At 37.3% G+C, this 27,876-nt stretch overlaps 2 protein-coding genes across 2 annotated transcripts; both read right to left on the bottom strand.

Annotated features, from left to right (window-relative positions):
• Positions 1-14,728: 14,728 nt before the first annotated feature.
• LOC133861652 (uncharacterized) lies at positions 14,729-18,359 on the bottom strand. The gene is made up of 3 exons (XM_062297442.1): positions 16,690-18,359; positions 16,515-16,573; positions 14,729-15,032 (listed from the first exon to the last, which is right to left on the bottom strand). The coding sequence occupies exons 1-2, from the start codon at positions 17,919-17,921 to the stop codon at positions 16,516-16,518; spliced, it is 1,290 nt and encodes a 429-aa protein (XP_062153426.1). The 5' UTR covers positions 17,922-18,359; the 3' UTR covers positions 14,729-15,032; position 16,515.
• Positions 18,360-22,361: 4,002 nt separating this feature from the next.
• On the bottom strand, positions 22,362-23,863 carry LOC133860356 (uncharacterized). Its single transcript, XM_062295980.1, has 3 exons — positions 23,789-23,863; positions 22,612-23,176; positions 22,362-22,474 (listed from the first exon to the last, which is right to left on the bottom strand). The coding sequence occupies exons 1-3, from the start codon at positions 23,861-23,863 to the stop codon at positions 22,362-22,364; spliced, it is 753 nt and encodes a 250-aa protein (XP_062151964.1).
• Positions 23,864-27,876: the final 4,013 nt, after the last annotated feature.

Here is a 27,876-nt window from a genome sequence, read left to right as displayed (position 1 = left end):
GGAGTTAATAATTGTAGAGAGTACTGTCATGTTCGTGATAAAATGATCTATCTTTTTTTGGAGTACGGTGGTTCCTCATCTACATCTTCAAGCGCCATATCTCTTGATACAATAAATGTTAATTCCCAAGTATCCCAACCACAAATCAAGGCTGTCAAGCGGACTTCCGCAACGATGAAGGTAAAATTATATGTTTATGTTGTGATTTATGTGTTCTTGTTAGTAACTTAAAATATAATATATATACTTTTAACTACTTAGTAAATTATGTTCACGTTATCTTTTTAATTGTAGGCGTTTTTTAATTCTGGCGGGAATAATGCTCAAGCAAATAAGAGTCAATTAGAAATTTATTTCGATGAACCCAGACTGATAATTGCTGAGGATGGAGATTTTGACATTCTTTCCAATTGGAAAGGAAATGAATGTCATTATCCTATAGTAGCTGCTATGGCTCGTGATATTTTGAGCATTCCTATTTTCACGGTTGCTTCAGAATCTACATTTAGTGTTGGTGGACGTGTAATTGATTAATATAGGAGTTTGCTCAAACCTGATATTGTTGAGACACTAATATGCACTCGGGATTGGTTATTTGAAGAGGAAGGTAATATTTGTTATTTGTATATTTATTTTTTTCATTAACTTATATTATTATTTTTTATTACACTAATTCTTCTTATCTTTTGATGTAGAATTGACACAAATGAATGTTGAAGAGCTTGAAGAAGATATTTTGACTTTAAATCTCAATTCCAATAATGTTCCAGTTCCAAGTTCATCAGGAACAGCTTCTATTAATATTCCTTGACATTGACTTATATGTGGATACGTTCTTTTTATAGGGTTTGTTTTAATTATGGGTTTTGTTTTGCCCTTACGAACTGAAACTGAATTATGTAACTTATGTTTTGCCCTTAGTAGTTGTAAAAATTTTAGTTATGTTTAGTTAACTTAAGTTTAACTTGAGAGGAATAGCTTAGCATTTTTCTTTTTGTATTCCTCTTAAATTTTAACAGAATATAGATAATTAAATATTAAATATTTGATAAAGAAGCTTAAATATGGTTGATGGGGATATAGCCGATTATTAACCCACTATGGGTTGCTTGAGAAAAATTGATTAATTTGTTGGACAATTGAAGTAATGGAAATAATGTTGATTTAATTTGATGACTAATTGACTAAGAAAGAGAGAGAGAGCAAACAACTGATTGATTTATCTTCCTTGGTAAATGTAGGACAGAAGAAAAGCTTATTAGTTATTACATTTTCCTAATGGAATAGACATTCTGTAAACCAAACGAGGCCTAAGTGATCTCTATAAAGTTTGAATAATTCGAAACATAGATTATTTCAAAAAAAAAAAAAAATCCAAATATTGATTAGAAAAAATATAATCCTAACATTGATAGATCATAATTGATTGTAATTTGTTGATTGAATTGTAGTTTGTCCAATTCCTACATTAGAGAGGGCTCTAATGAGACATACCATACTCGACCTCAAACGTGTTGGTCATGTTGGAACTAATGAATCCTATCAAAACTTAACCTCAATTAACTGCTCAAATTAAAAATTTCAATCCATACCAATGCGACACGACACATGTAAAGTAATGTATGGTTTACCAGAAAAGAATGGAATTTAGTAATTTACAAAGAAGTTTTAAAAGGTTTTAATAAACAAAAGAAAAAGTTCTAAAAGATTTGAAGTCAATTATACTGTTGTGCTTTCTATTGAAGCATTACAAATCTTTTCTTGAAAAGTGACCTACTCTATTTCTTTTGGTAACACTTCCAAACACATATACTATCTGTCAATGTCATATAAATATGTTTTGCTACCATTTTTTTTTTAAAGAGAAATGATACTTTTACATTTTTTATATATTTTTTTATATCTTATTTTTAAATCCACGTTTAAATTTATAGGACTGATGTAAAGTTTCAAAAATTCAATAATAAATTTAAAACTTAGTTATATGGATATATATATATATATATATATATATATATATATATATATATATATAAAAGAAAGTAAGTGTATTTTTTTTTCTAAATGGAGTGCTTTTTTTCTTTGTCTTTTTTTGAAACATTCTAAATGGAGTGCTAAGATCTCGGGAGAATATGAAATCTAAAGATGGATCTTTGGAGAAACTGTTTAGCTACCTCAGTTTTTATTTTTCCCTTTTTTTTTTGTTTTGTACCTTTTTGCTAACCAAATTTCAATTTCGTGTCGGGTCGTTCGGGTCGTTTCGGGTAAACGGGTGACACGTTTATTAGTCGTGTTTGTCGGGTCGTGTTCGGGTTACCCGATTATTAATCGGGTCGTGTTCGGGTCACGTGTCACAACCCGATTAATAATCGGGTCGGGTTCGTGTCGGGCCCGTTTATGTAATCGGGTCAGTCGGGTCGACACGAACCCGACCCGTGAACCCAAATTGCCAACCCTGGCTGCCACCCTTAGGGAGAGGGGTGGCCGCGCGCCACCCCCCGACCCCCTAGGGGTGGCTTTCGGGCCACCCCGAAATCCATTTGGGGTGGCCCGAAAGCCACCCCCGGCCCCATGAGTGGCCCGAAAGCCACCCCTTGGACTTACAAATGGATTTCGGGGTGGTTCGCAGGCCATCCCATTTTCCTTATTGTTTTGAAAAAAAAAAAATTAAGTTTTTTTTAGTTTATTTTTTAAGTTTTTTTTTAGTTTTTATTTTTTTAAAAAAAATATATATATATATATATTTTTTAATTGAAAAATGACACGTGACAAGAGTAATATGGAGATATTTCGCTAAATAGAGCATTTTTCAAAGGTTTTGTTAGTTTGAGGAGCTGGAGTCGGAGTGTTGGCAGTTTGTGATGCTAGATGCAAAATGAGTTTTAATTTGAGAGGCTAGATTATAATTTTCCCAAAAATTAACATGTTTAATGGGCAGAGAACGAGCAAAAAGGTTGGCCGGTTATATAGCAATTAATAGGATGTGCATGCATGGGCAGAAATACAAAATGTTTAACGCGCATGGATGCTGGATGGGCCATGGGTCAATCGCAGCATAAAATAATGAGTATACTATATATGGACGGCAACTGTGAATGTGTGATTAGATTGATCAGATATATGGTCCCGTTTGGCAACTCTTTCCCCTTCCCTTCTCTTATTTTCACTTCTTCCAAAACACATTAACTTCAAATCATTTTTTAATTTTTTTTCACTTTTTATATCACATCAACAATTTTTTATTATTATTTAAATAAAAAAAAACCTACTACAATACAATTTTATTTTATTTTATTTTTTCCATTTTTTCAAATAAATTCTTTCTACTTTATATCACATTAATCACTTTTTATCACCACTACAGAATAAATAAATAAATAAATAAATCCTCAAATACTTTAGGGGAGGGGGTTACCAAACAGGGCAATCAAAAAGTGTCAAACCATTAGGAAATTACCCAGTTTCAGTTTTGACACATAACCAAAAAGCGTTACTTTGTTGTATTATAGGCGTTGGTGTAGGTACCCAAATGTCATATTGATCTCAGCACCACATCAATTAAGGGTTCGTTTAGGTTTGCGATTTTAAAAAGTGATGTTTAAAAATAACGATTTTAAAATATGATTTTTAAAAACACAGTTAAGCGTTTAGCAAAATTGCAGTTTGGTCTTTAAAATCGCAGGTTAACCTTTTAAAATTCTGCGTTTTCAAAAAAGCACCACATTACCTGTAATTTGAAAAAGCAGTTTTTTGCGTTTTCAAATTGCAATTTTTTAAAAACGCAATTTACAAATGATTCATTTTCTGCGATTTGGTTTAAAATCACACTTTTTGAATACGAAATCGCAATCTCAAACGCACTCTATATTACGTTTACTTTGTCGCATCGTTCGAAACCTTGATTTGATGGCATTTCAACTAGGAAATTGAATTTTGATGCATGATTTGTAGCAGAAGTATGAAAAACAGGGATGCATGTAGAAATGGAATGAAAAGATGACAGGATTGGTAGCTCATTTCGGGTAGGAGAGATCGCAATTCTTCACTTAGGGAAGAAGAACACCACAATATTCCACTTAGGGTAGGAATAAACCACAATTTCTCTAATTCTTTTCCAAAGGGTTTTTAAATAGAATTACAAGTATTACGATAAACACAAGCAATTGCACTTTTACTAACTTAACAACTCCTTAAATAAACCACTAAAAAGATAAAGATAATAAGATTATAAAGATAACAGGATAAATTACAAGTATTACGATAAACACAAGCAATAGCGTTTCATTGGAGGGCAAAAAATGCTTTATTTATGCCACAACCATATAGAAGTTATGCTCTAACTAATAGGAATTACTACTTAGAGATAACATATATGCAAGGTTCGGAATACTGCCATTGATAAAATAATGTCGTTAACCTTACATAATTTGTAGTTTTGTACTTTGAATAATAAAAATTGGTTGTTATAGAAGATAGATTGGATGTGTTTGACAACTTTGACTCAGCAGGATAGGATCCCCAATTTCTAATTCAACAGTTTCTTTTCTCTTTACACCCTTAATTAAGTTCTACCTGTTTAATGGTTTTCAACAAATAGAAAATTCTCCATTTAATTTCCAAAATACACCTCCTTCTTTTTAGGAGAAAAAAAAAATTGCTAGGACTTAGGCATTGGTTAAAATTTAACGGAATTGGCAAAAATACCCATGCCTGAATTTTTGAAAATTTTATAATTTTTTTTTTAAAAAAAAATAAATACAAGTATATTTTGAAAATTTTAACAAGATTTAACGAAAAATTCTAACTGAGGGTGGAAATTGAAAACAAATTGACAGATTAATACCCTAAATTGATACTTTTTTAAAGTTTTGGTGCCTTTTTGTAAAAGTGACAAAAAATATATCATGAGTTATATAAATGAAGTTTTCCGTTAAATTTTCTTACCTTTAAATTTTATTTTTTAACAATGACTAATCCAATAGTTGGTTAAGACTATTACATCAATATTGTGAGATATTTATACGATTAAAAAAAAAAAAAGGAAGTTTCTAGTATTACTCATTACTTATAACAAGATAAATTATTAAATGACGTCTTCTTATATATCAAATTTTATAGGATATCACCTACTCTACAATAAAATTTTTTACTCTTGCTGGCCTGGCACCATGTGGGCAAGGTTCTCTGATGGGGGAGGCCATGTTTTGGGCCTATGGGATGGACCGGCCTGTGTGATGGCAATGGATAGTAAGCCCGTTAGGAAGGATAGCTAAGGGAATGACTCTTTAGGAAGGATCCAGAAGGGTTTCCCCAACCTATATTAATTCCTATTGTACCCCTTAGATCCAAATGCGATATAAGCATCTTTTATCCTGCATTTTCAATTATTAGTTAATTGTGGTAAGAAAGTGACAGGCTGAATTCGGTTAGAATTATTTTAACCGAATTGCCTATATATAGAAGGTAGTAATGACGTAGAAGGCAGACTAAGAAAATCATTGTAGCTAAACTTTTGAGAGATCGGGCCTCTCCAAGAGCCCTCTAGTATCATCCAGTATTATTCAGAATTCCTTTGCCTTCCTAATCTCCATTTTTGCATTCCATTTCTAGAAATCCCCATTACAAGTGGTATCCAGAGCCTTCGTTCTTCACCCATTGCTTCCGCCCACTCCGAAAATCTCACCAAATTTTTTTTTTCCATGACTGACGGTACCCATCTAGCTCACATCACCGAATTTGCTCAAACCTTCCAAGATCATATCACCAAATAGGAAACTACCAATGCCTCAGTCCAGAAACAATTATTTGACATCACCAACCTCCTTCGAAATTTATCAACAAACCACACCTACCCACCCCTGGCGCCCCTCCTTATCGGAGACGCTCAGAACCCACCCCTTGATGAACCCTCCCATATCCGCCCCTGCTTATTCACGGCCGTGATGACCGTCAGCTTCATGCACATCATGGTCATGCTGACTAGGTGGGACGTGATGATCGCTACATGGACCACGACAACAATCGCCATTTTGGTCATAATCACTGGGATTATCGTGATGACAAGAACTTTCGGGTTGATGATGACTACCCGGACCACAAACGTGAAGATCGGTTGTTCTAGGCCCGTCCCTTAAGGCTGGACTTTCCAAAATTTGACGATGACAAACTGTCAAGCTGGTCTTATAAAGCGACGCAGTTCTTTGACTACTACCAAACTCCCCTCTACCAACGCACTCGCATGCCTTCCTTCCACATGGTAGGCGAGGCGCTTATCTGGTTCCAAGATGTGGAGGAGTCCGGCCAATTCCCAACTTGGAATGCCTTCTTACAAGCTCTCCTCACTCGTTTTGGACTGGCTTACGACGATCCCATGGAAGCCTCGATGCAGCTTAGACAATCATGCATCGTGGTGGAGTGTACGGTCCAATTCAAGTCCCTCTCAAATTGGTTAAGGGGTATCTTCGAGAAGAATCGTCTTAGCTGCTTTCTCAGTGACCTGAAAGACGATATCCGTCTTTCGTTCCGGAGGTTGAATCCGTCGAACCTAGTGGCCGCCTTCGTTCTGGCAAAGCTGCGGAGGAATACATCTGAGCTCCAAACGGCCCATCCGCTCTACCTCTACTTCTTACTCCTTTGGGCGCCAGCAGACTTGGAGTCACCTCGGTCCATTATCGGCTCCCCATGCTCTTCCAGCACCTTCCCAGCTAGCTTTACAGGCCAAACCGACACCGAGGTTTCCTGTCCAATGCATTTCTTCTTCTCAGATGAAGGAGCGCCGCAAGAAGGGCTTATGCTACTATTGCGACGAGAAATGGTTGTCGAGCCATAAATGCAAATCCCCAAAGCTGTACTTACTCTTAGGATGAGGGTCTTGAGGACATTTATTATGATACCAACGATTCTGCCGAACCCATTCTCGAATTCGATGTAATCGAGTGTAAGGAGTCGGAGATTTCGCTTAACGCCATTTCCGGGTCCTCTAGCTTGAAGTCTATGTGGCTACTAGGCCTATTACAGGCTTAGCAGGTCAGCATCTTAGTGGATTCTGGAAGCACCCATAACTTCCTGGATCCGGCCCTTTTACCCAAGGTCCATCTGCGAATTACCTCCACCCCTCTCTTACAGGTAAAGATTGCTAATGGGGATTCCTACCTTATTAACGAGGCTAAGTTCTAAGGAGTTTTCAATGGAAGAGGGAACTCATTTTCTTAAACCCTCACCCTCGGCTAATAAGGGATTCTCGTTGAAGCTCATTTGTGATCCAAAGGCTGCCATCCAGACTTACCACCTGAAATTCAATCCATCCTCACCACTTTCAACTCTGCTTTTGCAGAACCCTCTGGCCTTCCCCCGTCTCATCCCTAAGACCACACAATCACCTTAACCCACTCCCAAACCATCAACGTCCGTTCCTACATGTTAGTGTTTTATGTTGGCTACATTCTGGATAACAAAAATACTTTATGTAATGGTTGCTATTTAAACAGGATTATCGGTCTTTTTCAGAATCTTCAATTTATATGGACAGTGTTTATTTCAAGCCATGTGCCTTGTCATAAATTCTAGATGATGTTCATGAAGATTCCATGCAAATTCCAAGTCAGATAACTGGTTCCTGTGCAACCGTCCGGACGGGCATTTGAAAGAGTCTTGATGCCCCGTAGTGTCTAGAAGCTTCAGCGTTAAAGACGTCCGGACGTTAGGGCAACATCGTCCGGACGCTAGGTCAAGCTTCTCCAATTCCTACATGGAGTTGGATTTCAGTCGATACTCATTTGGGAAGTTTTTGCAAGACGTCCGAATGACATAACAACACGTTTGGACGCTACCATGCATTCCAAAATATTCTGGGTTTCCTTTACAAACGCGGAAAGACGTTACAATGAAGACCGTCCGGACGCTCGGCCTAGCTGTCCGGACGTGTACCTGTTTTGGGAAGAATCGCGCTATTCTGGAAAGGCGGTCGTAGAAGACCATCCGGACGAAGCTAACTTTCGTCCGGACGCTCCACAGCCAGAGTCCGAATTTGTCTAGAATTAGGTTTTTTGAAGCCTATGTAAAGAGGGCTCGAGGCTTGTTATTTGTAAGAATTCAATATAGAATTCCATAGTACTTTGAGAGGGTGTTTAAGGAGAATTGAAGATCCGCTAGCTCTCTAGCTGTTGCCAGTGTATGCTCTTTGTTCGTGTGATGTCTATCTTAGGGGACGACCCTAAGGTAAATGATTCCATTAAATACCCATTCAAGTAGGAGACTTGGTTGGGAAGCGTTCACGATAGGCTTCGTGTTATAGTTAAAGGTATGACTACTGCAATAAGTTTTGTGAGTACAAGTGCTTTGTAACTTACTTTGTCTTTGGATAGTGGATTTCCTGGGTTTGGCTGCCCCGGAGTGGTTTTTCTCTTTACAAAGTTTTCACTTCGTCAACAAATATCTTGTCTCTTTTATTTTCCGCATTTAAGATATTTTGTTGCACAAGAACACACACTTGGTAATTTAGAAGTCAAATATTTATTTTTTCAATTGGTGTCAAAGCGGGTACACTTCGTTCAAAGGATTTAATTCATGAGTGTGATCTTTATCTCTTTGTGACTTTTTTTTATCCCTAGATTTTCTCTTTGTTGCTTTGAGAAATTTCTGCAGGTACATTTTAGGGATGACAGAGAAAACATGTCACTACTTTTCTGTCCTGGTATAGTCAAACCTCTCTCCCTGAGGTCAGGTTTGCTCTTACCTACATGTTTTGTCTAGACATATGTTCTTTTCTTTTTAAGCATGTTTTTGTCATTTTTGTCCTTTATTTTTCAACGACACAAAAAAAAAGGGAGGGGGGGGGGGGGAAATGATGCAGATTTTTATTGTTCTCTTATATAGCTTCTCAGATATCTTATGTATGTTTAACTGATGTCTCAATTCTTGATGCATTAATTAATCTTGGCTTTATATAACTGAGAGTTTATACTTGATATCTGCAAAGTTTCCCTGTTGCAGCCATAGTAGATAGTTGCTTTTCTCATGCGATGAAAAATGTGCACTATCCAAGGCTCCCCTAAGGTATATTTTTTTTTATCTCTGATTTCTGCTTCTGAAAATTCTTTTGAGAGATTATTTATGTGCTAGGATTGTCAAATTGACAAATTCGCTAGTTGAACCTTGCCCTAAAAATTCTGGCTTTCTCTCTAAGTTGCAACACAAAAAAGAAACAAGCAATTATACTTTTGAGCTTATTGTTACATGAATAAATTTCATTGCTTTTGTGCTGATACAACCATATATCTTATCATTCATGGTGCAAGTAAAAAGAAATAGAAAAATAGTGTTGCTTCTTAGGGGGAAAGTATCAGATGAGGGTGACTAGGCCCTAGTAAGATAAGGTTTGACTTTTGACTGATCTAACTATGAATTTCTCTCTTATTTAGAAAATTCAGTTGCTTTAAATCATATCAACGAAGATCATACCTTATTGAGAAAGCTTTCACACACACACGCATAGCATGAATTAAGTTTACTATTGAAAAATTTCTATCTGCAGGAAAATTTTTCAGGGAAATTTTTGTGCTTATTGACTCTTAACTCTCAATTATATCTTGGTATATTTTTTAAATGCTATTTGACTATTTTATCAGTTATTTATACATGTGTGTTCTGAAGCTAACGTTAATTATTTTTCTGCATATTTCCCTTTGTTTTTCAGCTTCTAGTGTGAAGCGTCTGGACGAACATGTTCTTGCGCCCGAACGCGCTCGGCTTTGTCGATCTCTTATCTGACAACATGCCGTCCGGACGAGTATGTACCACGTCCAGACGCGAGCTTGTTGCTTTCTCTACTAGACACACACTTGATTATTTAGAAGTCAATATTGATTTTCACTACAGATATCCTTATTACCAGAATCCGAATTGAAGAAAATCATTAAAGACCTACCTCTCTCGGGTGTTATATGACCGAGCCAAAGCCCCTTCTCTGCTCTAGTCCTTTTAGTCCCCAAAGTTGATGGCAGTTGGCGCCTATGCATGGATTATCGGGCCATTAACCATGACATTATTAAGGACAAATTTCCGATCCCTGTTATTGATGAACTACTCGATGAGTTTCATGGAGCTGTCATTTTCTCCAAGCTAGACTTACGGGGCGGGATACCATCAAATCTGGATGCACCCGGACAACATTCTGAAAACAGCCTTCAGGACACATGAAGGCCATTACAAGTTTCTTGTCATGCCATTCGGCCTCACCAACGCCCCCTCCATATTCCAAGGACTCATGAACGACATCTTCAAACCCTTCCTTAGGCGTTTTGTCCTTGTATTCTTCGACGATATACTCATATACAATCGTTATTGGGAGGCTCACTTGGAGTATTTGCAGTCAGTCCACCAGGTCCTAGTGCAACACAACTTATTTGCCAAACTCTCTTAATGCCACTTTGCAGAATCTGAAATAGAGTATTTGGGGCATTTGATCTCTCAACAAGGGGTTTAGGCCAACCCCTCTAAACTTGAAGCTATGGTGCAGGGGCCTCGGCCTCACTCAACAAAGAGCCTTCAGGGTTTTTTAGGCCTTACAAGCTACTACTAGAAGCTCATATGTAACTACGGCCTTATAGCCTCGCCCTTAACTGCCCTTCTCAATAAGAATGCCTTTTTTTTGGACTCTAGAGGCCACCCAGGCCTTCAAGGCTCTCAAATGTGCAGTCATGTCCTCCCCCTCCCCCCCCCCCCCCCCCCCCCCCCGCGTGCTCAGGCTCCCAGATTTTACCCAGCCATTCGTTACTGAATGTGACGCCAGTGGCAATGGCTTGGGTGCAGTTTTGATGCAAGGTGGTCGACCCATTGCCTTCCTCAGTAAGGCCATCAAAGGGTAGGCCCTCCTCTCGACATATGAAAAAGAACTGCTGTCCTTAGTCACAGCCGTTTAGAAGTGGCGCCCCTATTTGTTGAGACATATTACTGAATTTCATCGAGGGGCTTCCCCTTTCTCATGGGTTCTCAGTCATTTTGGTGGTCATTGATTGCTTGACAAAATATGGCCACTTTCTAGCTTTGGCCCACCCTTACACTGCTGCCAAGGTCGCCTAACTCTTCTTGGCTAACATTTTTAAGCTACATGGGATGCCCACCACAATTGTGTCAGATCGGGACCCGACACAAGCTCCTTTTGGAGGGAGCTCTTCAAACTCCAAGGCATCACATTGGCCTTCAGTTCGGCTTATCATCCACAGGCAGATGGCCAGATTGAGGCTCTCAACAAATGTCTGGAAACCTACCTTAGATGCTACACGGGTGCTAAGCCTAAAGATTGGAGCCAATGATTACCGTTGGCAGAATGGTGGTACAACACATGCTACCATTCCTCCACTAGTTTTACACCATTTGAATTCGTCTATGGCTATGCTCCCCCAACTCTACTATCCTATGTACTGGGCACTTCCGCCAATCTGGCGGTCGACACCCAGTTGCGGGATCTCATTACCATGCTCACCTTACTGAAGGAACACCTTCAGCAGGCTCAAAACCGAATGAAGCACCAGGGAGATAAGCATCGTTCTGAAAGACAATTCGAGATTGGGGATTGGGTTTACCTCCGGTTGCAACCCTACTGCCAGAAATCAATCGCTATGCGAAAAAATTTGAAACTTTCCCCACATTTCTTCGGACCCTTCCAAGTTCTGAGCAGAATTGGGTTAGTTGCTTATCGGCTGGATCTTCCACTTGATGCTCGCCTTCATCCGATCTTCCATGTCTCTTGCTTAAAGAAGAAACTTGGACAATTGGCTGCTCCCCTTTCAACTCTACCCCTCGTGGATCACAATGGCAAAATTCGTCCGGAACCCGATACCATTGTGGATCGCCGACTCATTAAGTGCCATGGCCGCCCCGCAACTGAAGTTCTTGTCCATTGGAAGGGCACCTCCATTGATGAAGATGATACTTGGGAGCTGCTGTGGACCTTCTAGCACCAATACCCGCACCTTGTGGGCAAGGTGCTCTGATGGGGGAGGCCATGTTATGGGCCTATGGGATGGACCGGCCTGTGTGATGGCCCTGGACAGTAAGCCCGTTAGGAAGGATAGCTAAGGGAATGACTCTTTAAGAATGATCCAAAAGGGTTTCCCCAACCTATGTTAATTCCTTTTGTACCCTTTAGATCCAGATGCAATATAAGCACCTTTTATCCTGCATTTTCAATTATTAGTTAATTGTGGTAAGAAAGTGATAGGTTGAATTCGGTTGGAATTATTCTAATCGAATTGCCTATATATAAAAGGTAGTAGTGAGGTAGAAGGCAGATTGAGAAAATCATTGTAGCTAAACTTTTGAGAGATCGAGCCTCTCCAAGAGCCCTCTGGTATCATTCAGTACTATTCAGAATTCCTTTGCCTTCCTAATCTCCATTTTTGCATTCCATTTCTAGAAATCCCGAACACCACTCCTCTCTTTTCTCATTGACATGTTGATCATTTTTTAAAAAAAGAAAATGCTTTTTTTAATAAATACACATATGTTGGCACAACGCTTTATGGACCGAATTGAAATGAATTCCCTCCAATTTAATTTTAAGGAAAACTTTAATTTGTTCACATAAACAAAGTTTTCTTCCTAATTTTCTCCAATCCCATTTATTAAGCTGATATGTTTTCAAAAATAGAAAATACATGTCAAGATCACATACCTTTTCAACATATAACAACTTAATATATTAAACTAAATAAATTATTTCAATTCATTTTAAAATAAAACTTTATTCTTTTCGCATAAAACAGTACTTTGATTATACATTGGGTTTTTCAATACATCTTATAATCTGCAAAGATTAACATCTGAAAATTTTGGGGTGACTTTAGAGAACCAAACATTTTTTCAGTACATGTGGTTTGTTATAAACATCTTCAAATGAAAAAAATCACTCAATATATATATGCTAGTTGGGATGGCATGTGCAATGCACGTACTTGATTCCCTGTGTTATGTATCACTATAATTGTTAACATTATAATTTTAATATCATGCATAAATTATATTATAAAATACATTTAATATCTAGATTATTGAACAAGTATAAATTGAATTGTCTTAAAAAATAAAGTAAAACTATAAAATTGGGTAAATATGATATACCAAAAGAAAACGAACAAGAGTTAATTTAGATACCACACATACGTTGTTACTTCAAACCAAATAGTAAAAACCTATAGGTACATGCAATTGTAATTCCATCAAATGTTTATTCATTATAAATAAAAATGCATCATGGACCTTGAAAAGTTATGAAGTTTAAAGTAAACCATGTTGCCATGAATCACAAAACTTAAAAAAAAGCATATATGTATGAATTATCACCATAATATCATATCTATTTTTATATTTCCTTTTCAACAGTCCTAATAACTTGTATATAACGGCAAATTTTAACGGATAGTTAAAATTAAAAATTAAAAATTAAAAGATGGATACCCTAAATTGTGAATACTGAGGGAATTTGTTTTTTGAAATTATGTTTGAATAGTTTAGAAAACATGAGACAAAATTAGAAAAAGTTGGATAAAATCCGAGTAGAATTTGATATTTGAAAAATTGCAATTTATCCAAACATGCCATTTTATTTTATTTTTCTCACAATACTGATGTGATAGTTCCAAACAACCCTTGATTCAGTTATTGTTAAATAATAATAAAAGAAAATTCAAGGGATTGTTAGGTTGCTCAAATTGAGAAAATTTAGAAAGACAGTTTGTGGGCCGTCCCAGATGGGAAAGCAAATGAAATCAGACGCATGGAGCTGTTTTCACAATTCAACAGCATCTAGTACATGCCCTTCTTCCCACCTTGCCAACATTCATATTCATAATGATTATGAATCGTTAGATACTTATATCATACTTAATCATTGTACTTAAGTATCTAGATACTTTTAATCCTTATATAAGTATGAACTTGAATACTTGTATGACATTAGATGATTATAATTTATACTTATAGCTTACTTTGTAATTATATGTATTTATGAATTATGAATCTTTTATATATATATATATATCCTAAGTATCTATGATAATACTTATATTATATTATATGACCATATGATTCTAGTCATTGTGTCCAAGTATGATTGATTAAGAATTGTTAGATACTTGTACTCTTAAATCATACTTGATAACTATATTTAAGTATCTAGATACTTCGTGCTTGTTTAGATCTCGTCAAACAATGTTCTAAGAGCTTATACATAGTTTGACTTGAAATAAAGATGATTCATTTAATTTTTTAGATTTTATTTTATTATATATGACGTTATATATTTGAAATAATGTGACTAACATCTTTATATCTATGAGGTATGCTTAATGGTGTGATGGTACCGTACATGTAAGTAGCATAGGATCTTAATGTGGTCTCAGGTCTATGTAGAGGATGAGTGGGAAAATTAAGGTAAGACAATTGGGAAGACATTTGGGCAGCTAATGAATCTGCCAATATTTAGGGAAAAGATACCACAGAAGATATCTGCTAATGAATTAGTAAGACCAATCCATTAGCATTCGGCAAGGGGTTTCTCTTAACAATAATAAAATAAAATAAAATAAAATAAAAAAATCAAAGCTGAATGAAGAAAATGTCAGTGAGATGGAAATTGATTCTTGATCAACTTAACAAAATGGCAACCGGACTTACGCCTTTCAACTCATTAGTAGGCAAAGTGCAAATCAAATACAAAGTCGAATAAAACTGAACCTGAATAATTTTTAAACCTCAAATGTTTTTACAATATGTTAATGAAGCAGAAAATAAATATACATCTTTTGTAAGATATCTCCAAAATATTCACAAGTTCAAAGAACTTTTCCCAACTTCACAAAAAAAAAGAAGATATGAGAAAATTCCACTGGCAGCATTTGGCCTCTCAATAAAGTGAGAGCATAACAAAAAAAAGTAGCATTAGCATATAACCCACTTTGCACTAACAAAAAAACACTTCTTGCTTTTCACCCACATCTTGCAGCTGACTTCTCCGACAGATCTACACATCACCCCTGCAAGTTTTAACACACCCATAAGCATTACACAACCATGACTAACAGCCATCAAATATACATGAAAGAGTATCGTTCAGGGCAAACAATGCTGGCAGCACCATGGGTCTTATTAAAAGTACCTAATGCTCGAGAGCATCATTCAGAGGGCCATAGGTTGACTTCTGATAAATGAGAGCAGCTTCCTAGTATTTTTTTTTTTTTTTGATAAGTAAAAATTAATAAAGTTTCTTGTCCGTGTCTAAATTTTATGTCCGCACACATTTCTTATAGGTTTTAAGGTTCTTGCAGAGAACTAAAATTTCATGACCACCAATATTTCTATAAAATTTACAAATCAAGCTTGTTCAGCATCCAAGCTATGTCTTTTTAAGTGCAACACCTTTAAATTTTTACCACCATATTGAAGAAAGTAGAGCAAGAATGATATGTTTAGGAGTTTATTGCTAAGGCGGCCACAGTTAGACAAACAAGCTCACCTACTGCAAGACTAGATAAGTCTTGCCAGAAATCTACAATGTAGTGTCTGGCTACATGCTTTACTGATAAGGGTTTCTGCCTATAACTTGATTACTGCAAGTGAGATCGAAAGTGCTAAAGGACCATACAAGAGTGACTAGTTTTAGGCTTGAACAGACACGCCTAAGGGGACTTGTATTAAAAAATTCCAAGTTGAAGCAAGATTCAATCTTGCGCTCTTTTGTTGGAAATCCATCACAAGGGGTGAAAAATCAAGTGGACTTTGTATCAAGTTTGATTTCTTACTAAAATCTGAAGGCTTTAGATTCAATGGGGGCCAGACTGAGCCTAAACAACTCTAGAAGTGAGCCCTATGAGGTTTTACAAAGTGAACTTTGCAAGAGGCAAAGGTTGTCATCAAGCTTTTGTGAGGAGAATCCAAGACTGATCTCCAGTCTTCCTGATGAGATATCCATGCAAATTCTTGCTAGAGTTCCTAGGATCAACTGGTTAAATCTCAAGTTGGTGTCTCGGGCTTGAAAGGCTGCCATTCTAAGTGTTGAACTTTACAATGTGAGAAAAGAACTTGGAACTACGGAGGTGGTCTTTATGTTTAATGGTGCGACCGAAAATCCTAAACCATTAAATTTGGGATAGATCACTCTTGATAATTTATATATATATATATATATATATATATATATATATATATATATATATATATTGATCTCTAACCATTATTCATTTATATATTGGATTAGAAATAATAGAAACATGTTTCTAGTTTGGTTCCCAGTATCTGGCTTTGTCTAACCTACTACAATTCCAAATGAAGTTCAATTCAGTTTTGTCTTTATATATATCTTTTCCTTTGGTCCATCCTGAAAGGATCTTTGACCTTAATTTAGAGTTCATAAAGTGCCCTACTTAATACTTAAAGATGAATTATTCAACAAAATAAAAAAGAAGAAAAACTTAAAGATGAAATAAAAATAGAAAAAATTATTAGAGATGAAATAATACCTTAATTTGCTCCCCGCACTTTCTTGCTTGATTTCTTCTCCAAATCTGTCTTTTTAGGCCTGCAAGTTTAGCACACACCCCATGAGCACTTAGACAAGACATAAACCCATGGAAATCTGACACACATCAATTTCTCGTGAGGGCAAAATAAAAAAGAAGAGAAGAAGACACTCACAGTATATCACAATACACTAAGACAGTGGGTGATCCACAGATTTTTTTTGGTTCCATCGCATATTTTTGGTCCCACACAACAGATATGCCTAACGACTTTGTTTGGGGCATAGGAGAAATCTCAACTATAACACAGCGCAAATAATCATCAACTGTGCATTGTAAGAGACAGAACTTGTGCTTCTCCAGATGGAAGAAGCCAGGATGTCTGCCCTCAACGCCCAAGATTCCGTAATCTTGGAAAAAAAATATACCGTGTTCTTTTAGAGTTCCTTCTAGCCATAAATCCAGATCCAAATCGTAGGCTATAAATAAAAGATTATCTTTAAACACTTCATCCTCAGGGCGTTCAATCCAGTATAGTGTGTTGCCAACACTTACTGCTCTTACTTTCCATCTCGTATCACACAATCGGTGGAGCTTGCGCTTAGCTGGTGCAAGCATTCCCCAAGATCTGTGTTGCACATCATACGCATAGAAGATGGCAAAAGAGTCATCATCCTTTGCACGGTAAGCCACAATAATCCTTTCTGGACTCTCAAGAGCCGCAGAGATGCATATACATTCTGGATAATTAGAAGGATAATTTGGAGGGTTAGGAAGAGCTTCCCATTTTCCTCCATTGGCGGGGTCAAAAGCCTCACCCCATTGATGATGAAAATGTTGATTATCATAATCATCGTTACAAACATAAATCTTAGAGTGTAGAACAGACACGTCCAAGTTACATCTTCGAGAGAGCATCGGAGGAACATTGACCAATTCCTTAGAGACATGAGGAGTAACCCTTAATTTGTAGCTGTCTCGAATCGGCCGTCGCGATTGAGCATAGCTCATCCCACCAAAAGAGTAGATGTAGGAGCCTAAGAGTGCTAAGCCACCACCAGACGGAACTTTTCCATTCCAGAAAGGAATTAGCGGTTTTCGGGAAATATGACCAGCAATTTTAAAGGTAAACCACCTTGTTGGCGACCAGCAAATTCCATCGTCTTCGACTTGAGGGTTTTGCTCATCCACACAGAAAATTATGTCGTGAGAAAAAAGACAAGCAGGTGAATCAGTTGATGTTCCAGTCCGCTGTGGAGGCAGAAGCGTCGCCACTGTGCCGAGGTGTTCATCCTTGTACTTTTTCTTATATTTGGAAGGACTGTACTTTTTCGTAGTATATTTGGAGGGACTGCCATGTTTGGTGGAGTAAATCGCTTTTCTTTTCTTTGAGACGAATTGATCCATAGAGAATGAAACAAGGATGGATTTTATGCGGAAAACGGAGATTATGAGACTTTTAGTTGAATAGGAGGTAAAAGAGAAAGATGAGAGGCGTGAGGTAGATGTAACGTTGAGAGAAGGAAGAGAAAGATGAGATATTGTTCAGTAAAAGTAGAAAAAGCAGAAAGAAAATTAAGCAATCTCTGGAGGTATACCCACAATCTCAAAAGCTTAATCTAGCCCAGACAAATCCCATAAAAATGCACAGATTGAGAGAGAGAGTACCAACAGAGCTCCGGAGACAGAGAACGCCGGCGAAGGATGGCCCGGTGGAGGGTGGCCGACCGCCGAGAGAGAACCAACGCCACCGAGAACGCTTGTGGCTTTAGGTTTCTGGTGGAATATTTGGGGGAACGCTTGTTACTTTAGGTTTTGTTTAAGCAATGGATAATGGATTTTCCTATTTATCCCCAATGGACGCAGACCAGCCTTTTGTGTAGGTGAAACGCGCGTTTAACCTGCACAACTGGAATTAGTGAAGTAACGTGCGAAAGAAGTTGAATTTTTAGCCGTCGGATCATCTGATATAAATTAAAAATGTCGAGAAACAATAATTAATTGTAGACTTTTAGTTGAATAGGTATTCCCAATTTTTTGCGGATTGCTAATCCCTAACCCTGACGTAAAAGGAGAGCAATTACTGTTTAATTACGAAAAATGAGATAATGACACGTGTACATCTCTCACCCCTTCCCAAAACCCTTTCCTAACAAGCTTTTATCAGCAACTGAAGCCTCTAAAATATGTTGAAGTTTTTAGATGTAAAGAAACTCACACAACCATGATTGAACGTGTATGTAATAAGTAGTTCACAGAATTATAAAGCCAAGAAATTGGAAGTATCTCCTTCCTATCCAATTAACAAATTAAATACAAACTTGAATAATACATTGTAACAGGTCTACGGATTAGGCCAAGTAAAAATAATTCAATCACATAGGCTTTGTTAGATGGTTATAACTGAAGGGGGTTTTGTTACTTTGTTATAATACTAGGCTTAGCCTGCAACAATGGGTTATTCTATAAAAGCCCAAATCGATTTTGTATTTAATCATTCAATGAATTATAATCTCAAGTTTAGTCTTATAGGTAGATTAGCTTTAGTCTTGTAAGAGGAGTCCGATTAAACTCGAATTGATTAAATAGTGTAATCAGGATATCTTTTTTTTTTTTTTTTTTTTTTTTTTTTTTTGGATGAATGAAAACTTTTATAAACCAAACTCAAACTATTACAAGCCCTCCAGTGAAAACTGGAACAAAATCTCAAAGAGAAAAACAACAAACCACCCAACACACTACACAACCTGTAGTACCCATTAGAACAAGAAAGCGAAAATACCGCTACAACCTGCTGTCTAAACAATCAAACTACAAGAGCATCAAACTCCAGCCCCATCTACAAACAATAAGCACAAGACTGAACCCAAACCCGCATCTCCAAATTGACCAAGCCACTCGAAAACCAGAAAACCAGAAAACCAGAAAAGCAGAAGAGCAGAAGACGATCCCGCCCACCAGAACCTCCATACAGAGTATCCCGCACCAAACAAAGCTGCCTCCTCAAACCAGACTAACAGAGGAATGCAGATTCCAGCGGAAAACTAAGGTATGATTGAGATTCTTGAACTGCCCATTAGCCACTAGCCTTGAGCGAACTTCCCATCTAATACAATCCATAATCGATTCTTCGGTTTTTGGTGAGGAATTATGCAGAATAGCATTCCTCTGTTTCCAAATGTTATACACCGTAGATCCCAAACACAGCCTCCCTAAATTAGCTCTAACGCCTCTTCCCCTTAACACCTTCACACCCCAAACTTCAATAGCATCCCAATCCAAAGGTGCATTTGGGATGGAACACTCGGACATGATATTTGTCCAGATCCGGCTGCTGAAGCTACACCTAAAGAAAAGGTGTTCTCGGTTCTCTTGGGCGGCTCGACAGAACAGACACAAAGTGCATCCAGTGTAACCCCATCCACACATTCTCTCCTTAGTGACCAATGCATTCCGGAAAACAAGCCACAAAAAGAAAGAATGTTTAGGGATATAGGATGGAAACCAGACCAATTTCCACCATCCAACAGCCGGGTGCACCTCTCTAAGCTTGTCCCAAGCATCAGCACATGTATACTGTCCATTATTGGCATTCCAAACAGCTAAATCATTATCTCCAATATCCACCTCAATATCCAGCTAAATCAGGATATCTTTTCTATTCAATTCCATATCTTCTCAATTCCATATCTTCTCAATTCCAGTTCATCTCTATTTCTTACAAATCAACCCTAAATTCCTAAATCAGTAACAGGTGTGTTACAAATTGGTATCAGAGCCCTTTTTTGGAGTTTTGCTTCCACGGCAGAAGATACGAGAATCCATTATGCTAACGAAACCTCTCATTCACCATCTCTAATCTAAAAGACCATTAGCATGTAATAAGTACTTCACATAATCATAAAGCCAAGAAATTGGAAGTATCTCCTTCCTATCAAATTAACAAATGAAATACAAACTTGAATAATACATCAACTGTGATTTTGTTTTGCTTATGGACAAGGGATAAAAATGAAAACAAATTCCCTGACCAACCTCAAGACTTAAGCTTGAAAGCATATAAACAAAGCTTTCAAACCAGTTGTGCATAATTTATATTGAAATGAAAAGGAAAAACAAGAGCAAAAACTTCACAAAAAGAAGATCAAAACCGAAATCCACAATACTAAACTAATATCGCTTCCCAAGAATGACACCAATGATCACAGAGACCAGAGCTACTCCGAGGATGAACTTAACGGTTATGAGAGGTGAACCCTCAGCAGATTGAGCATGAGTCTCCAAAGAAGATGAGGTTTGAACAGAAGTTGCTTCTGACTTTCTTTTGCTCTTCCTTTTGATGGAGTGAAAATGGTTGATCCAGTGTCCCTGGATTTGACCTCTAATCCTTCCTTGGGTTCGGCTGGACTGCCCCCATCTCTCTGCAACATAACAAAATATGAGCAGGACAGAAAAAATTGGTCGAAGAAAGGGGATTTCTTCTCGTTGATGATAAAAGGTTCTGCTTTCTTAAGTGGCTAGTGAGAGGGGTTCCAACCTTGAGTGATTTTTGTTTCCACGAGAATTAATTCATCTTGGTACAACCCATAAGAATTTAGCCTTGAAGAATTGCTAATAGAATGCAGTATAAGATATACACGTTTGCTATGATACATACTACATTTCAATGCAGTATAAGCGACGTGTTTTAGTCTCTACAGTCGCATCCTTTGTCCTACTTATAAAAGTATTATTGTGTGTGAGAAGGTGGGTGAAATAAAAATGACCTCTTGTGAAAGAGTAGCATCAGCTAGCTGCAATTTCTCCTCAAGCTCTTTCACTCGCTTCTCTAGAAGCATGATTTTTTGGTTCTTTGCTTCAAGCTCTTCTAGAGAATGCTTCTGTGCTGCTTCGCTTTCCAACTCCTTTTGAGAATCCTTTTCTTTCCGGTTGGCTGGAAATTTGGACAAAGAACAGTTCAAGAACAAGTGTTTTTAAAATCCTTAGATTGAAATTCCATATAGAATAAGTGATTAAAGATCTACAAATAGAGAATCAGGATTCAGGCTACAAAAATAATAACAGATCTGCAAACAGGAAAACTGCAATTTTGTTCCGAGAAATGGCTAATTATTGAATTATGAATTATGTCAAAGATAGAAATGAAGCCTTGATTTCAAATTATTTGCCATTGTGGTAATTTGTTTAAATAATGAATAGTGTGTAACCTGTTCAGCAGTGGTGTTCTGAGCAAGTTGTAACTCTTTCTGAAGTTCTAGCACCTTTTCATGTAATAAGAAATCTCTATCGTGGACTTTATGAGCATGATCGTCGAATTTCGAAAGCAATTCTGTCTCTTTTTCAGCGGCAGCCACCTGATGAATGCTTTGAACCTATAATCATCATATCAGTCAGAAATGATACGGCAAGCTCCATTAAATTTTCAACTGAAAAAGTGAAACACTTGAATTGAATTTGCAGAGCTTATTCTCGAAATCCTGGTTCTAGCAACAATTGCGAATCTACTGGAATACCTCTTGTTTCAGTCGATCTTCGCTTTTCACCAATTGTTCCTCAAGTTCCGTGAGACAAGTTTGCAACACAGTTTTCTCAGTAAGCTCAGCCTTGAGCTTTTCAATCTAGGATCTTAGAGCATCTTGTTTTACCAGCATCCTCCGTTTTGGAATGAGATACCTGGATCAAATCTTCTAGTTCAAGGCTGCGCTGATGTTTCATATTGGCTTGATCCTCATGTTCAGCACATTTTCCCACGGCGATCTTCAACTCCTTCTCAAGCTCCGAATTCAAGATTGAGGACTGGTTTAGAGTTGATTCCAGCTGGTTTATCTTTTCCTGGTATTCCTGCATTTAGCCATTCAGCTGAACGTTTTCGTCCTCGACCACTCTCGATGTAGCATTTAATTCAGATATCTTCTCAGAAAGTTCTTTCAATTCTCTTTCAGCATCACTGCATTTTAGTTCTGCAAATTTTTACTGTTGCTCAAGCTCCACATTCTTTTGTTCTACTGCTATAAATCTTGTCTCAAACTCTCTCAGTTGTGATTTTGCCTCATCTGCTTCTGCATTTGAAGCCTGGATTATAACTTTTCCAACTCACCTGCAGAACATTGCAGTTCATCCTCCAACTCCTTTATCCTCTTTCCGGAGCTTTCTAGCTCAAGGCTGAGACCATCAAATGCCTCCTTCACCTCAGTCAACTCCTTGGTTTTGGCTTCTTGAGCTTGCAGTGCATCTTGCCGAGTGTTTAGCTGCACACTGTATTTCTCGTCGGCTTCCATAATATGCTCTTGCAGTTTCTTGTGACTGAGTTCAAGCTCTTCATACTTCTTTCCACTTTCTGCCAACTTCTCCTTTGTCAGCGAGACATCATCCTTCAGCTGAGAGTTGTCAGATTCAGAATGCTTTAATGTTCCAGCTGGTCTTTCCAATTCAAACTCAAGTTCTCTCATCTTCTCTTGGTCTTCTTCTAATTCTCTGCTCTGATTGCTTGAACTTCTCTCAATGGCAGATGGCTTGTTATCCTCTGCGGATGCTATTACAACTGTATGTGACGCATCCTTCACATCTATAGATTCCTTCTCAACTTTTATGAATTCTCCATCAGTTTCTTCCTCTTCTTTCTTTCCCTCTTTTCCTAATTGAGGTAAGCCTCCATTTGTTACCTGTTACAAGATCATTGGAGTCAATATCAACTACTAAACAATATAAACTATGCATTCATCGTTGCCATGTTGTGATTGTTGAAACTATGTAAGTTGGTGAAAACTAAAGAGAAAAGAGAGAGGAAACAGGCACAGAATTTTATGTGGTTCGACTCTGTGCCTAGATCCACATGAGTGAGCGGCTTTTGCACCATATGTAACAAAGAATAAGGTCACATTATTATATACATACTGGCACGAGTCAAAGTCATAACCTGGCATATTAAAGTCTCCATTATATTGCTTTCAACCGATCCATAAAAATGAGATTGACTACAAATTTATCAGTTTCCCATAGACCCCTCTCCCGTTGTTTGATATATGTATAGTGACAATTTTCTTTTCTCTGTACAATACAGTGACAAGTTCACAATAATAATGGGAGTCACATAAGTATCTGGTGTAGCTTGGAGGTAAGATCAAAAGAAGATTTATATATAACAAGAGCAACAGATATTATAAAGCAAATACAGAAATTATATTTAAAAGGCAACGGCTGTCACAAAGTACAGGAGCATCCTTGGCAAATAAACTTTTACAGTCATAAAACAAATATAAGGCTGCAGTAATTACCTTGGCATTACTTGCAGCATCCTCAGCAGCCTTCTTAAGCGGAACTTCTGAGCTCAGTAGCGTGTCGTCTTCCATATTAAAACCAAGATGCAAATAACAGACTTGCTTCTCTGTGATCTTCTGAAGATTAAATTTATTTAAGAGTAGAATATTGTTTGTAAGCATTTATTGTGACATCACAAGGCAGTTCCGTAGTTTCATTTGCAAAATTGCTAATGAGTTTCACATTTTTTTAAATTCATTATGGGAAGACACATAGATGTAAAGTCTTTAATTTGCCGTTAAATGAAATGGTACATGTTGGGCTTGTCGACCTAGTGCCTGGTCCATCAACCTAATAATCTAGAACATCTAAATAACTCTACACTAAATCCCCTCCCAGTTCCTAAGCGATGACAATAACCGTCCTCACTATTCCTGGCATAAGAGAATACACATGATGGGGGTCGTGGGGTGTAAGGAATATTCGCAGTAGAAAAATTCCTATTCCTAGTGAAGGTGCAACACATGGTAGACGATTATGGCAACATTCGTTATAAAAAGCAAAAAACATAAGTAAAAGGAGAACTTCGTCCCCTTTCTTTCGACCTTATCTTGTTTTCCCTACTGTTATTCCTTTTGATTTACACTGACTTAAAAATTGGATCTATCCCCCGTCGGCTTGCTCCTATAAGTTTTTTTTTGCTCATTTTTTCTCTTTTTACAGGCACTTCCTATCGGTACCTTGGCACACAATTAACTGTTCTAATGGTACAAAATGTTTCATTGTCTTTTAGTGGAATTTTCTCTTCCCTGAAACAGGAAATATTTTGTCTTGAAATACAAATGATGCAGCTAAACTTTATTCTATAGGGTGACTCGTAAACAAAGGTTATCCTACTATAGAGTATAGGCATCTTATCCAAAAATTAAATAAGACTTTAGACAAATGATTTACGGAATATAGATTTAAGTTAACCCACTCAATATTTTTTTATACTTATCTCCAAAATATTTCTTACACCTATACCTTTTGTATTTATCTTTATTAAACATGTAGTGCTAATTCCATACAAGTTGTAAATACTTCTCAGAACATAGAGTGTGAACCTATAACTTCCAAGACATTAATTAAGAGTTCAACACACAAATTAGACTAACTAAGAGAGTAATTAGGCAAAGAATGGAAAAGAACAGTTAAAAATTGCTTAAAATATGAATTTATGGGCTTGTGTCCGAACACGCCATTTGTTGTGTCCGGACGGGTCAAGCAGTAGGTTCCATGTCCCATACGTGTCCGGACGGGGTGCAGACGAGTTGGACTGTAGGTTTAGACTTGGATATGTGTCCGGACGGGCCATTTAGGTGTCCGGACGAGGTCCTCTTCGTGTCCGGACGAGTGTGGACGGGCTACAAACGGCAGATTTTAAGGCATGCGCATGCCCGGATGGCTCACTAAACACGTTTTCAGCTCATTTCTCTTCTTCCCCACACGAAATTCTCTCTTCTCTTTTTTTTTTTTTTGATTAAGTAATAAATTTTTTATTAAAAAGCGTAAGGCGCCCCTAAGTATACAGGGAGTATACAAAGAAACAACCCAGCCAACCCACAAAACAAAACCCAAACACCCAACAACACCCAAGACCCACATGAAACCCAAATACAGTAGAAGCCTTCATTAAACACCCAAATCAGCCCCGAAGGCATCCCAACCTCGAAAACAGAATAATCCCAAATACAGTAGAAGCCCCCATTAAACACCCAAACCCAAACCCACCATAAACACCCAAAACTCGAGCCGACGGAAGCTGAAAAAGAACAAACCCAAAATACAAAGTAAAATCACATGCGCAAACAAATAAATAAGGCAGTAAACACATAATCGGGTCTTCTCCGGGCTCTCTCCCTCTCGATCAGTCTCTGAATCTCTCTCTCTCTCTCTCGGTCTCTCACAATTTCTCTCAATAATTCTCCCTCTCTCACGATCTCTCCCTCTCTTCTCTGATCTCTCTGTGGGTTTCGGATAGAAGAAGAAAAGAAGATGGAGAAAACAAAGAGGAAAGAAGAAGAAATTAAACAAGGAGAGTGATCTCACTCTCTGTTTTACTCGGACCCAGCCCAAAATAAACAGAGAGGAAAAAGAAAGAACAAATAGAGAAGAAAGAAGAGCTTCAGTTAATTGAGAGGTGCGAGTTTCTGATGAAGAAGGGAGTTCGGATTTATAGAAGAGAAACCGTGGGCAGCAAGGGTGATTCACAGGAGATGACGCACAGAGATTACGCAGAAGAATCCTTCACCCAGATTCAATTAATCCGCAGATTCAATTAATCTGCATATAAAATATTTTCTGTGTATTTTTATATCGGGTCTTTACCATTTAAAAACTCATTGGAGTATAATTTTAAACCCGTTTTGAGTCCAGTTCGTTTCATAAATAATGTTAATTTTTGAATAACATTATTATACTGATAGTATTATTATACAAAATAATATTAGGTCAAAATAATATCATGTACAATAAATATTTCACAATAATATTATATATCAATAATATTATTCTACAAAATATTTTCATATGATAATATTAAGAATATTATTATCCCAACTAATTTTACCAGATATTTAGGTTTGTCTATTAATCAATTAAAACAAGTGGCGCATAAATGGGCAATTATCAGAATAATGTCAATCGAGCAATTAAAAGTGTGAATTGATCGCCATAGATCTTAAATTCTATTTAATACACATTGTCTTAAAATCTGGGGTGTTACATCGTCCCACTGGGCACTCGTGGATCTAGTGTTCAGCATATATACGATCTTCTATCTTTGGAATCAACAATCTTGATTCCCACAAACGGTGCCAACTGTTGATAAAGTTGATCGCACCCGAAACCAAGACCGAGGATACCTGCAATAAGGAATTGAAGTCAAGCACACGAATCCTTGCCGAGTGTGCTAGCGAGGGATCACTTCGATGATTAAGTAAGTATATTGAACTTTTGGAAGAGAAAGCTCTTACAAGAGAATAATGAATGGATATTGAGTTCAGTGATGAGGAGATGTACAAAAGCATTGACTATCGAAAACAAGACAATTAAAAATTATAGCTAGGATCATTTGGATCGAACATTGGCTAACGCCAATGACTCTAATACCATGAAGAAAATATAAAACTATGAAAACTAAAAGAAAAACAATAGAATAAGAAAATAGAGACGAGATTTTACGTGATTCAGTCTATGACCTACATCTACAAGATAGAGCCTTACATGCTACATTTTGCTCTTATTCACTTTATGAAATCTACAATACAAAATTGCTCTATTTATCGAGCTTACAGATGATTCAAATCTAATCAAATTTCTTTAGGGTAATGTAATCTAATCAAATCCCTTAATTTAGGGTAATGCAATGTAATCAAATCCTTAAATGTAGGGTAATCAAATATACACTAACACCATCGAGGGATGCTGCTGCTCTGGTTGCAGGATTTGTTTTACTGTGTTGTTGTTGCTGGGTTGTAAAGATGTTTGTTTATGTTGTTTTTTCTTTCTTTGGGAATGTAGTTGTTTCAGTTTCTTTGTGGATAGGGTGATATATAGTGTTAAATCTCGTAAGATTGAGATTTTGTATTTGTATGGCTGGTTGTTGGTTGTAGCAAGATGCTTGTTAGCATCAGACCGTTTTGTTAGGAACCAGGCCAACATGTACAGGCCCAATTCCCCAATGATCATCTTAGGAGGCCAAATTTGTTGAGGCCCACTTACAGACAAATTACCCCGATCACCAACAATCAGAATGTCTTCATGTCGAACGGAGGGTTGGTAAACAAACCCTATCGCTAAGAGATTGACTCGCCATTTAATACGGGATGCTGACAATGATGTGACAAGACCTACGCCATACAAGAAATCATCGAGCCATGCTTTCGCACGATTTGAGGATATTGATGTGACCAAGTATGCTTAAGTATACCTAAACTTTCATAACCACGTAGGATGTGACAATGGAGTCATTCAATTCGAGTACGAAGAATAGTGAGATACTAGGAATCAAACGAATCAAGCGACTATATATATCATAAGAGCGGCACGATAAGCGGACTTT

This window comes from Alnus glutinosa, chromosome 2 (assembly GCF_958979055.1).
Source record: "Alnus glutinosa chromosome 2, dhAlnGlut1.1, whole genome shotgun sequence".
NCBI classification, from domain to species: Eukaryota; Viridiplantae; Streptophyta; class Magnoliopsida; order Fagales; family Betulaceae; genus Alnus; species Alnus glutinosa.
The sequence above is the reverse complement of the archived record's forward strand: the minus strand, read 5'-3'. Positions and strand labels throughout refer to the sequence as shown.